This window comes from Dasypus novemcinctus, chromosome 5, assembly GCF_030445035.2.
Source record: "Dasypus novemcinctus isolate mDasNov1 chromosome 5, mDasNov1.1.hap2, whole genome shotgun sequence".
NCBI lineage: Eukaryota > Metazoa > Chordata > Mammalia > Cingulata > Dasypodidae > Dasypus > Dasypus novemcinctus.
Window position 1 is genome coordinate 113262513 of NC_080677.1, and position 12417 is coordinate 113274929.

The following is a 12417-nucleotide window of genomic DNA, read 5'->3' on the forward strand; positions in this document are numbered from 1 at the left end:
ACATAAAGGAGGGCTGGGCATTGTAGCTTTACAAAAAAATGTATTTCTATTAAGGCAAAGAGGTTTTGGGAAATTTGCTGCAAAAACTCACCGTAATGAACCTATAACCTATAAAATATCTTCTTGAAATTTCTGAGGCAGAAACAGATCTGAAGGCTGGGAAATAGTTTATGATTGATCCAGCTGTGAGGCATTAATTGGGAAGACAACAGGTTGCTTACAATTGTTTGTATTAAAATGAACCCCTACTATCACACAGCGCAAACACTGGAGAGCTTATGAAACTAAACACAAGCTCTTGAAAAACAATGGTGATTGGATGCACCTGCAAGAAATTTATCACTTTTATTAAGAAACAATGACTGCACAATTCAAGATAAAATCCAGATGTCTGATGAGTTGTTTCGTAAGGTAAAAACTTAATCTTTATAAGAAATGATAAAAAGACTCATTCCGTTTGGCAAAACATTTTATTCAGAAAATCTTCCTTTCTTTCTTAACTTTCTGCTTAAATAACTCATAAGCCTGAAAGCTCATGTTTAATATTGACACAGCTCAAAATCTGAATCCCCACTGGTGTATTTTAGCTGTTTTACATATTCTACTACTATTCAGTTCCCTCCTTCCCCAATCTTTGTTCTTAAAGCAAAATAATGAATTAAGCTCAGAAACTAGATAAATCAAATCTCTGCTATCCCCCTCACCCCAGTCCATATAATTATCCTTTTTTTTTTTTTTTTGAAGATGATGCCATTCTCTAGAGTGAAGGCAACTAGCAGAGAAATGACTTGCAATAACAAGTGATACACAAAGACATTTTTATTGCACTGGGGAATAACCAGTGCTTCTTTTGTGGTTCAGAGGAGTCTTCTTTATACCTCAAAAAATATCATTTGATGTGCCAAAGGAAATATTACAACTTTTATCTAAGGAAGTATGGGTTTTATTTCTTCTAAATGTAGACCAAGCTTTCTTTTTCCACCTATCTCTGGTTCTCTTGCACTTGCCTTGTTTGATCAAACTGAGGAATTTTTGTAGTACATTTATCAAGTCAAGAGGGAAATCACAGGGAGGTGTCTCAATATGACACTGGGAACAGACAAATAGACAGTGAGCTCCATGAATTAGCCAATACAAATACAAACCAGCTATGCCAACCAGGGCAATGTAAAGGTGGGCTGCCCCACCCAGGTAGCCTACTTCAAAAACATTTACGAATCTTTAATGCTACCCCTACAGGCATCTCCTTGTACTTCTTTCCTGGGCAGCAAATAAATGCAAGATGCTAAATATCTAATGCTCTTTTCTCCTACTATCAAGTAATAAGAAAGGCAGGCTGCACATTGACAGCAGTCCACGGTGTGTTATCCCCCAATATCTCTCCATTCCTTCCCTTGCTTGAAACTTAGGAATGTTTCCTCTTATTCACATTTTTGCCAACCAGCAGATGAAAAGTGGTAACAGGTATCAGGAACCATTAGAAGGTTTCCAGAAACTTGAGGGAATAAGAAATTTTGGCAAGCATTCATTTATTCCCTTAACACAAACACTGTGGCAGGGGCTGGCAATAGAAATGAATAAAACATGATCCTGGACTTTCCCTTCCCTGGAAAGTTGACTGTGAGGAAACTGCTGGGAAGTGAAAACATTACAAAGCCAAAAGGCCAGTCTCCGACCTAACTCAGTACATACTGAAGGTATTCCAATGCTGATTAGTTTTTTTACTTACAAATATTGTTATACTCATTTTCAAATGTTACACCAATCAATAGTAATAACGAATGGGTTGTATTTATATTGACAGTTCTTTCAACATGAGAATGAACTGCCAGCAGATAAGAACCAATCACATTTTTTCAGGATAAAGCTACTGAGACCAAAATGCTCTTGGTTATCTAATAAGGGCAGATTTACTCATAATTCTATTTATTCCAAGCCAAAGAGAAAAACTACAACAAATGCAGGATCTTGATTTCAGATCTCCATGAAGCGTTCTTCTCAGTACGTACTTGTATATCTGCTCCGGTCTTTGCTACATTCTCTAATATGCAATTGTCCCACCAATAACACACCCACCAGCCTAGAGCTAATTTACTGGTCTAGAATTATTCCTAACCTATTATTTCCCACCTCTTTTCTCCATAGGCATCTGACATTGTTGGGTAAAACCAGAGGTAGGGAAAAAAGAGCAAAATAAGAAAATTTCTGTTTCCCAAACATAGAAGGGAATGGTAGTGAAGATTCCCACCCCAAACTCTGAATCATAACAATATACAAACATTTCTACATTAACCTTTCATGTTCATTCCTAGCTACACATACATTCATATGCTCTGCCATACACCCTCACCCATATAGAAAGGCACACCACTGATATCACTGGTTATGAGAATGTAAAACTAAATACATGCTACACACAGATGTAAATACCCTGGCCAAACTCCACAGAAACATTCAGAGCCCCCAAAGAATTGAGTCATAAACAGATGTGAGATTACATGTCTTGCTCAGTAGAAAACAACACAACTGAATGGAGGCTGCAGTGAAGAAACTGGGAATGGAGGCAGGAAGTGAAATAAAACCAGGCAGAAGACAGCAAAGATGCTGAGGAAATGACCGTAAGATATTTATTAGAATCCTCTAAAAAATATCATGTCATCTTCCCAGAAGAACAGAGGAGGTTCACTGTGGATGGTACAGATCATTTCAGCTTTCATGGGTTTTCTTCACTTGTAGCACTGACCAAATTAAAGTACTGCTGCATTTGGATAACTGGGCAGGAAAAAGAAAAACAAAAAACAAACAAAGAAACCCCCAACTATTTGGACAGAGTCTAAATATTTTAGAACTTGATATAAACTTACCAAGTTCATATGTAAATAGTTGTTTTAGTTGGACACAAAAGAATAAAAAATAAATTACTAATAAAAATGAAAAAAAAATAGCATTTAAGATGTGACAAAAATTTTGGTCAAGGATAGGTAGATACAAATTAAAATAACTCAAACATCCACTGATTTCTCCTTTACCTTATGTAACAAGTCAAGCTGTTACATTTCCTGGTTGGTGTCATTTGCTATTTGATCTTTGTTCTAGAGGAAAGGCTTAGAAACACCAAATCCTTTTGTAAACAAACTATATTGTCTATCTCTGAAGCACAGAATTATACAGTTTGATCCAGAGAAAGAGGAGAGCCATTTAAGAGCCATTTCTCATTCAGTTAGATGTAAGTGTGGTCCTCTATAAAACAAGTTGCCATTCTAACAAAAGTTGGAAAGAATTTCAACCTGGATTGAAAAAACCAGTTAACCAAGGTGAGTATGTGGTTTAAAAAAAAAAAAAAATGAACAATTGCAAAAGAGAAAAATAAATCCATAGGGCATCTCTGGCATTCTGTCTTCCATATGCTTGTTGTAAGTGCTGTAATCTATGACATTTCCAACACGAGTCCTTCTAATAATAGGATCAGCAGAGGTATTCAGACTGAGGAATAGATAGGCTCTGGAAGCAGGTCTAAAATCTAAGGTACCCAGTAAAATGATGACTGGGTACTTAAGTCCAAGTTTCAGTGACTAAAAAATTATAATATTTACATCCACAAAAAAAGTGTGATGGGATTTTATGTAGGCTATATTCTATTAAGAGTTACCCAGAGACTCCATATATGTAGTAATTAAATAGCCCCTAGGGTCAAATTCTTCTAATAAGTGAAAAAGAAAAGTAGCTTTCATTTTTAAGATAATATATATAGCACCGCCAGTCTGAGGAACTTTACATTTTTAAAAGAAAATAGCTTTTGATTCCATGAATGGGTTCATATCTAATTCAATATGCTTCAGAACAGGCCATTGACTCTGGAAAGTTGTCAATGTCCAGAAAAACCCTGTAACTTCGGTGGAAAAAAGAGTATCCTCATTTTATATAACAAAAAAACTGAGGCAACGTAAGTAACTTGCCCAAAGTAACCAGTGGTTCTAGAACACATATGTGCACTGCTGCTGCTCAGACCCGTCAGAAAATCGCTACAGATAGTGGAATAAGCACACACACCATGGAGGGACACCCAGGAGACCCACAGAGCCACACCTCAACTGGAGAACACCATTTACATCCAGCAGAAAATGAGAGGCCTTTTTCTGTAATGCAAAAAGAGAAGTGGGTAGTAAGTTGAACTGCCTACAGAAGAGTATTTGTGTGAGGTGAATGAAGGTCAGGGGCTACGTGAAGAGAGAGGAAACAGAATACTGACTCCCATGCTCTTCTTTCCCCCCAGATCATTATACAGAAATGACACAAGAACAAGCACAAACTATACATGCTAGACTAACAGTGTTCCTCTTTCTATACCAAATGTATGGAATAAGTAAAAGGGAGGCACATTTCTCCTATAATAAAACACATACAACATAGAACCCCTCCCAAATACCCACCTAGAACACCAAGATACTAAAAAAAAAAAAAAGAACACCAAGATACTAAATTTACAGTATCTTACAGAGGAAAGGAAAAAAAATCAATTTTAATTGTGGTTTGACCTGATTTATACCTTGCACACATAACCACCCCTGCCCCACTGTGTTATATATATACATTAGCCTGACTGGTTGGGACTCTATGAGAGTTGCCAGGCAGTGCTGAATCTCCCTGGTTAAGGAGCCTTTCAAAGCCTTAACCAATTCACTCAGAAGGAGCCTTGTGAGTACCTGGCTATGCCTGGAGAGGGACCATGGTTCTCTGCTTTCCCTGGGCCTTCCTAGCTCTAGGCTAATGGTCTTCAAGTGAAAGGTTGGAGGGAAAAGCCTCCTTTTTCAAACTGATATCCAAACTTTCTTATAAACAATGTGCCATAGAGATGTGCTACAGGTTTGTTCTAAGTACAGAAAGCAATAGACATGAAATCATCTTACTTTTGCATAGAAAAAGGAAAAAGAAAAAACAAGAAAGAGCAAAATGTGGGAAAAAGGGTTCCTACTCGTCCTGCTCCAGTGTCACCAGCGCTTGGCTCACAGGGACAAATACTTTCCCAACATGCTGGAGGAAGTCCAGCTCCAATGCTAACAGTCTATCGGTTCACTAGGCCATTCAGTTGTTCCCGATGATAATACCAGGACATCTGAGTGACTGAAAAGTACTGCTGAGGAATGGAAGGATAGCATGAGAAAGAAGGGACGAGGCCACAGGATGATAGTGACTGTTTTAGCAGAGAATCATTAGAACGGCAACAAAAGGGATAATCTTAGTCCAAGAAGACAGATATAAAACTCCTACCTCTGGGGACTGAGAATTCAACTACCTAGTACAGTACTGAACATTTTGGTAAACAAAAGGAAAATAACAACCAATGGACTGCTCAATAGTACAGAACCTTTTTTTTCTATTCAAGAGTCTACAAATATTAGTCTGTAGAACCATGGGAAGTCTGAGAAGTCTCCTCCTCCTGAGGACTCTCTGTCCCGTGTTGGTTCAATACTGAGGGGTAATTCAGCATTAACAAAAGGGAAATGGCAGCCAGACTTTCGCCAAGCCACTCCTTCACTATGACACTGGTCCATCTTCCAGGCAGACCTCAGTTCTTCTTGTCTTCCTTTGAAAGTTGGCTTTTTGAGGCCCCTAGGTTGTTCCACACCTCTGTATACATTAGGGTCCCAATGAAAACAAACAAGGTGCCCAGCCAATGCCACAGAGTGAAAGGGTTCTGGAAGTACATGATGGAAAAGATGAGGCTCACAAACTTGCGTAGAGTCACAACAAGTGTGACTGTGAGGGAGGCACATTCTGTTGTGAGGATGAACACACCCCGGATGCATACATACCTGGAGAAGTGGAGTTAAGGCAGTTTTATGTAGATCTTATTCAAGAGATCAATGGGGACAACTGTCTAGCACAGTTCTTGGCTTAAATTTTCATATTCTAAGAACCAGAAAACATGAGTTCTGCTAGGACTGCTCTGAAGCTCCTCCTTGGTCAAACATCCAGCAGAATTCCTGTTCTGCCATTCCATTTGTGAATTCTAATTGGAAACTGCCTAAAAAACACTCCTGTTATCCTTATTCTGGATTCTCCCCATAGTTCACAAGGGAAGTTATCTCCAAAGTAATGACAGAGGAGTAAGACTCTCAGTAAGGATGGTCACACTCCACCTTTATTTGATCTTGTCCCCAGCCCTTTATGTCTCCGCGAAAAAGGAACTCTGTATGATAAGGAGATGACTTATGGAGAAAGAGATTAATCTCAATCCATTTCATAATTTCAAAGATAATTTTTATTATAAACTTAAGGTAATAGGCATTAAAAATTAAGTTTTGATTAACTTGAATTTTTTCCCCAGAATTCTGTGGCAGTTTGTGATAATCTGGAATATCCAAGGATACCAGAAAACTCCAGGTTGAAATTATAGTAGTATCATGTACTACTTCTTAACTCTTCAGGGGACTCCTAAATTTCCAGCCAGGGCACTTCCTTCACATTCCCTTGCGGTATACTGCCTTCACTGTGACATACTGTAACATTAATATCTCTTTTACATTCTACAGAGGAGCTTACTGAATGTGTCTCAGCCTTCTACTTACTGCTGAACAAATCAGGACAAAAATAAAACTCATGTCACTGCAATATTAGAAGAAAAGAAGAAACATTTTTTATGCCAAAAGAACATGGAAGAGATAATATGGTATAGAAGTGCAAAGGATACTGAGTGATAACATTCATGAGGAGGTAGAACCACATGATGGGCATTGTCACACCAACAACTGGAACTTGATATAGTTCTGCAAAGGTTAAAAGAGAATATATAAGGTAATAGAGTAAAATTTTTTTAAAAAATCTATAAAACTGTATTATGTAGTGTATGCAGTCTACTAAAAAGTGAACCCTAAGTTAAACCATGGACTATGGTTAATAGTACAAGTCTAAAACGCTTTCATCAGTTTTAACAAGGGCAGCACATCAATCCAAAGTATTAATAATAGCAGGGTATAGAGATATCCTATATTTTATGCATGATCGTTCCGTAAACCCAGAACTTCCCTAATTAAAAAAAAAAGAGCGAGAAAGAGGGAATATAGTCATATTATTTTCTGAAAGCTAAATGTTTAGTCTTTTTGAACAAGATAATATAACCTGAGCATAACAGGGATGGCAACATTATTTCCCTTACAGAGTATCACATTTTACTTGCCTCAATTTCAAGCTACATCAACCTCAAAAGTCATTAAATTGGTTTCTTAAAATCAAAAATTTATTTTAAACTTTTGAATAAACTCTTTAAAATTCACCTGAATAGGACTCCACTTTACAAAGAAGGACTGTGACACAAGGAGAAGTTAAAAATATTACTTTAAATTTACAATCAACATAAAAGGAAAGATAATAAGTAAATGTCATTTGGAAATAAGTCCAGTCCTACTCCTAATCAAAGAATTTCAAATTAAACAAGATTGTACCATTTTACAGCTATTAAACAAGCAATTAAAAAATCTACTGGGAGCAGATGTAGCTAAAGTGATTGAGCTTCAGCCTCCCACATGGGAGGCAATGGATTTGGTTCCTGGTGCCTCCCGAAAAAAACAAAAGCAAACAACAAGCAAAGAAGTGAAAAAACCAACTCAGGGAAGCTGATGTGGCTCAGTGGTCGAGTACCTGCTTCCCATGTATAAGGTACTGGGTTCAATTTCTGGTACCTCCTAAAAACAAACAAACAACCCAACTCCCATTGGGGAATGGAAGTAGCTCAGTGGCTGAGCACCTGTTTCCCATGTACAAGGCCCTGGGTTTAATACCTGATACCTCCTAAAAAAAATCTATATATAATATCCTAATTCTGGCAAGGTGGCAGTAGAACTGGCAGACATTCAGTTGGTGGTAGTATAAATTGGTGTCATTCTTTTAAAAATCAATTCCATAGTACTTATAAAGGGCCATAAAAGTATTCATACCCAGTCTTAGGAATTAACCTTAGATAATTCAAAAGAAGAAAAAAGTTCTGGTTTCAGTGTAGTTCTGTTTATAAGTAGGAAAAACTTTTGAGTCAATCTAAATGCCCAATGATGGGGCAATGGCTAGGTAAGCCAAAGTACTTTAACTAGATAAGGTGGTCTATATTCAGTAAAAAGAAAAATCACAAAGATCATATAGTCACTGAAAGTGAAAAAGCAAATATAAATTTACATCTATACAAGGATTACAACTATGTAAGAATATATGCAAGGAGGCAATGCCTGGAAGGAAACTGGTAAAAATGAAATGGGCTAATGTGTAAGGTAATAGAACTGAAACTTTTCCCCCCTTTAACTACATTTTTATGTTAGTTTTATATAATTCTTGCACAGTAAATAATATTTGGGAGGAAATAAATATCCAAGAGCAAAGAGAATAAGAATGTTACAATCCTCCTCAAAGTGTCAGATTTTTTTGTTGTTCTGTATTTTTTAGCTTCTCTCAGGGTTTAAATTATAAAGGATAACATAAGAAATTCTGATAAAATAATGGCAAATTCTGGTTAATAACAGAACATTAATTTTCTTTTGCCAAAAAGTAAAAAGTCATATGCATAAAAAAAGACCATTTGTTATCACTGTTTGACCTGGACTAGCAAGCAATCCTAATAATCTGGTACTCTGTTGTCTTCAATACACTTGGCAAGTATTGAACAGAAAAAGGCAGCTAACAAATGTGATTAGTGCTTAATAACTTTAGAGAGCCACTGTAGCAATCTGCTGAAGAAAGAGACAAACAGTAGGACTTAAAAATATTCAGATGGATATTTAGTTCTCATGAAAAATCTAAGGGATAACAGATTCATCTGCGATATTTAACCTCAAGACAAGCAAGAGAAAGAAACTGTACAATTAGGGAAGATTCCAAAGAAGTTGAAGGTAGATTTTAAAACACTTAATACTTAGCACTGAGATTTTTAGAAAAAGCATTCTAGTAGCTAATTCAATTTAAAGAAACTTGAAACTACTTTTATTTCAGCAGCCCTTTGCTATGAGGGGGAATCTCAAAGATTTTAAAAATCATTGTCAAAAATTAGAAAAGTTTCTCTGAGTAATTCAGAGCCTTAGAAGCTTTCTTACATACCACCTTAATCACAAATATTTTTTAACCAATATTGCAAATTCAAACAGAGCAGTCACAATATCACAATTCCCCTTAAAATGGCCAACAAATTTTTACTGAATACCTACTGCCATTCTACCCAATACACTTAACATTCCAGGTATATGCAGCAGAAAGCCTTGATTTTTAAAATTTGTATTTGTTCCCTATGTGTTCATTTGTTCATTTAACACTGTCTATTAGCAGATAGTCAGATAATTGTGTTAGTAATTCCACTCAAGTTAATCAACAATCTATAGTTAATTTATTTGTCACTTTAATAACTAGCAGCTGACTGAAACTGTAAACATTTGAAACTAATTTTCCTTCTTCTGACTGCCTATGTAACCTGTGAATGAGAAAAAGCCCTGTCAGCTCAGATTGGACCCAGGAGCGGTTCTGCCTTTCACAGCAAAAAAGGAGGAACAATTGCAGAGAGCAGGACTGCTGCCCAACTTCTCACGATTCTAATAGTAATAGTGTGTTTTTACTATTTTGTTTGCATTCTCAAAACATCAAACATTCCACATTCAAATGCAAACACCCAAACTCCAAAGCAAAACAGAAAAATTTAAGATGTGCTGCTGCTTCATTTGCATATAACTGAAAAATGCTCGTACAAGCTTTGCTGCTGCAACCACTGATTAGCAGCATTCCATTCCTGGAAGGTAGAATGTGGGACCGTTCCAAGACAGATGATTTGGACAAGCTCATGAAAAAAAACAATGGTCAAGTCAAGAGTAAAACTGATATTGCCTCAGAAACTCTCAGGTATTTTTACCATATATGCCAAACTCACCAGACTTATTGAATAGCATTGCATGTTCATAAATATCGGACGCCAAGAAGATGAAACCAGGAAGTGGAAGGGCATGCTATGGGAAGAAATAGTTTATGTAAATTTAAATGCAAACACATCACAGAATAATTAGAGTAGCTTTACAATGTTTGAAAGTTTTACCAGTTGACAAGCAATATAAAGTAAAAGAAGCAAGTAGGACTGATTAAAGTAAATGTACCTACTGCTTCTGACCACTTGGCATTGTACAGCATGATATCAAGCCCCAAATTACAATTCTTGCTTTAAGGAGTGACCATTACAGACAAAGCAAACATCAGAGATAGCATTTTTTCCTCAACGAAAAGGAATAAGGAAATTTAAAAGCAGAGTCATTCTGCCCAGAAGATCTGCTCAATTCTACTATTTTTGAAAAATGTTAAGAACACATAATTGATTTAATTAATAAAATTATGAAGACTGCTAGAAAACTAGCAGGAAAAGAGATTTGAGGACAAATAAGAGGTTAGGGAAAAGACAAGAAGGAAAAGAGGTTGAAGAGGAAACAAAAGGTAAACAAACCTTAATGCACTTAACAACCCACCACCACCATCACAACTGTAATAAATCACAGCTATCGAGCAGTTTACTGAGCACTTACTATGTGCCAGGCACTGTTCTAAAAGAGAGATCTGAACCAATGAGAATATTCTTTTATTTTTTAAATCCCCATCAGGACACTCTAGCTCCAATTAAATGTCTTCAAATAAATGCTTGTTTGCAACTTCAGTACAAATAGTTGGCAGTAAAGCAATCCCTGGGATAACAGCATGGAGGCCACTACTGCACATTGACCTTTAGGGGCTGGTGCTTTGGTCATTATAGCAACAAGAAAGAGAGAGAAAGGAAGGAAAGGAAAGTTAGAGGAGGTGGCTGTAGATCATCACTTTAAAACAAAGAAGCTCAAACATATGTAATTAACTAATTAAACTCTCTAATAAATGGGGATTGACTCCTTTTATCCCCATCCTCCCCAAACTCTACCTCTCACATGTCTGCCTGTATTTGTTGCCCTTGGATGTTGCTCTAGAACTTGTTTTATATTTCCAGGTTTTCCTATCTGTTTTAACCTGATTTCATCTACAGGAACTTTGGAGGCCAGTTTCTTGTCCCTTGGGTTGTTTCTGGTTAACAGACATGTTTTATTCACAGTGATTGACTATGACCATCCCATGTAGGAAAATGACCATCTTGTGGTTCACACTGCATATTAGCCCCTTTTAAAAGTACATTAGCCCCAAAGCAGTTTACTGAAAATAAACTAATCCCTCAACAACATCAGGAGAGCACTTTTCATTTGAAATAACATATTACAACTTAGTAATTTTTGTCTTCCCTAGGTTGAAAAAATTGCTTACATTATAAAATAAAGCCTCCTTGGAATGCTTCCCAAATTGCTTGTATAGAGTCTCTTGGAATATACCCATCCTTGCTGACATCAGAAGAGCAAAAGTCAGTGCTCCAATACCTAAAAAGCAAACATTGGGTTATAAGATGCCTGTATTTTGTCAATTTCCAGAAATTTCTTAAAGAATGCTCATTGATTTTTTTAAAAATTTATGAACTAATTGTAGAACATTTTAAAAACTAAAAAAATAAACTAGAAGCAGCTCCAATGTTACCACCCGTCTCTTCCAGTTTTCTACATTTCTATAAACATTTAAATACATATTTTTCACACTAAGACAGGATCAGATTGTATACATAATTTTATATCTTGCTTTTTTCACTATCTTTTTCCTGGACTTTTCCTTCAAGTCACTGAATTTTTTTCTAAAAGTATGTTCTAATGGTAGCATAATATTCTATCATGCGGATGTACCATACTTAAAAGTCTTAAAATATGAGAATGATCCAATTACTTCTAATTATTTTATTATGAAAAACAATGTATATCCTCATGCATAAATCTTTAAACAAAGTGTCAATTACTTCCTTAGGATAAACTCTCTTAAGTTGAATTAAAGAGTCAAAGGTTTTAAATATTTTAAACACTCAATACACCATCACCCCCAGTCCTGAAAAACTACCAATTTGTACCTCCAACAGTTTAGATGAAGGCTGGCTGTCTTACTGTACCCTCAGCAACAATGAGAATTATTATTATCTTGCCAGTATAAGCCAAAAATAAAAAGTAATTGCATTTTTGTTTCAAGCTGAATTCTCTGATTAGTAGACTGGTAAGGCTGAACATAAAAACTACTAGACATTAATATTTTCCCCCATGAACTGTGTGTTCATATCCTTTGTAACTTTTTCTTACTGGGTAAAGTATTTTTCTAATAGCTTATAAGAGCTCTTTCTGTGTTAAGAATTGCAACCTATGGGATAAAGTTTCGGCAAGGAGAATATAATTCTTTCATTGCTATTTCTCTTTCACTTTATCAATCTCAATCTGTTATTGCTATCACTGATAGCACCTGGAAAATTTACCCTGTCATGGCATACTGTGTGAGAATGAGGATCTATAGTAGTTGGTAATT

At 36.2% G+C, this 12417-nt stretch overlaps 1 protein-coding gene across 1 annotated transcript in view; it reads right to left on the reverse strand.

Annotated features, from left to right (window-relative positions):
- Positions 1 to 451: 451 nt before the first annotated feature.
- Positions 452 to 12417, reverse strand: part of SLC35B4 (solute carrier family 35 member B4) — a 40345-nt gene continuing 28379 nt past the window's right edge. The window contains exons 7-10 of the mRNA XM_004465766.4: positions 11293 to 11402; positions 9896 to 9971; positions 6692 to 6767; positions 452 to 5813 (exon numbers count right to left, since the gene is read on the reverse strand). Coding sequence (XP_004465823.1) covers positions 5567 to 5813; positions 6692 to 6767; positions 9896 to 9971; positions 11293 to 11402 — 509 coding nt within the window. The 3' untranslated portion in view covers positions 452 to 5566. The remainder of the gene's footprint in view (positions 5814 to 6691; positions 6768 to 9895; positions 9972 to 11292; positions 11403 to 12417) is intronic.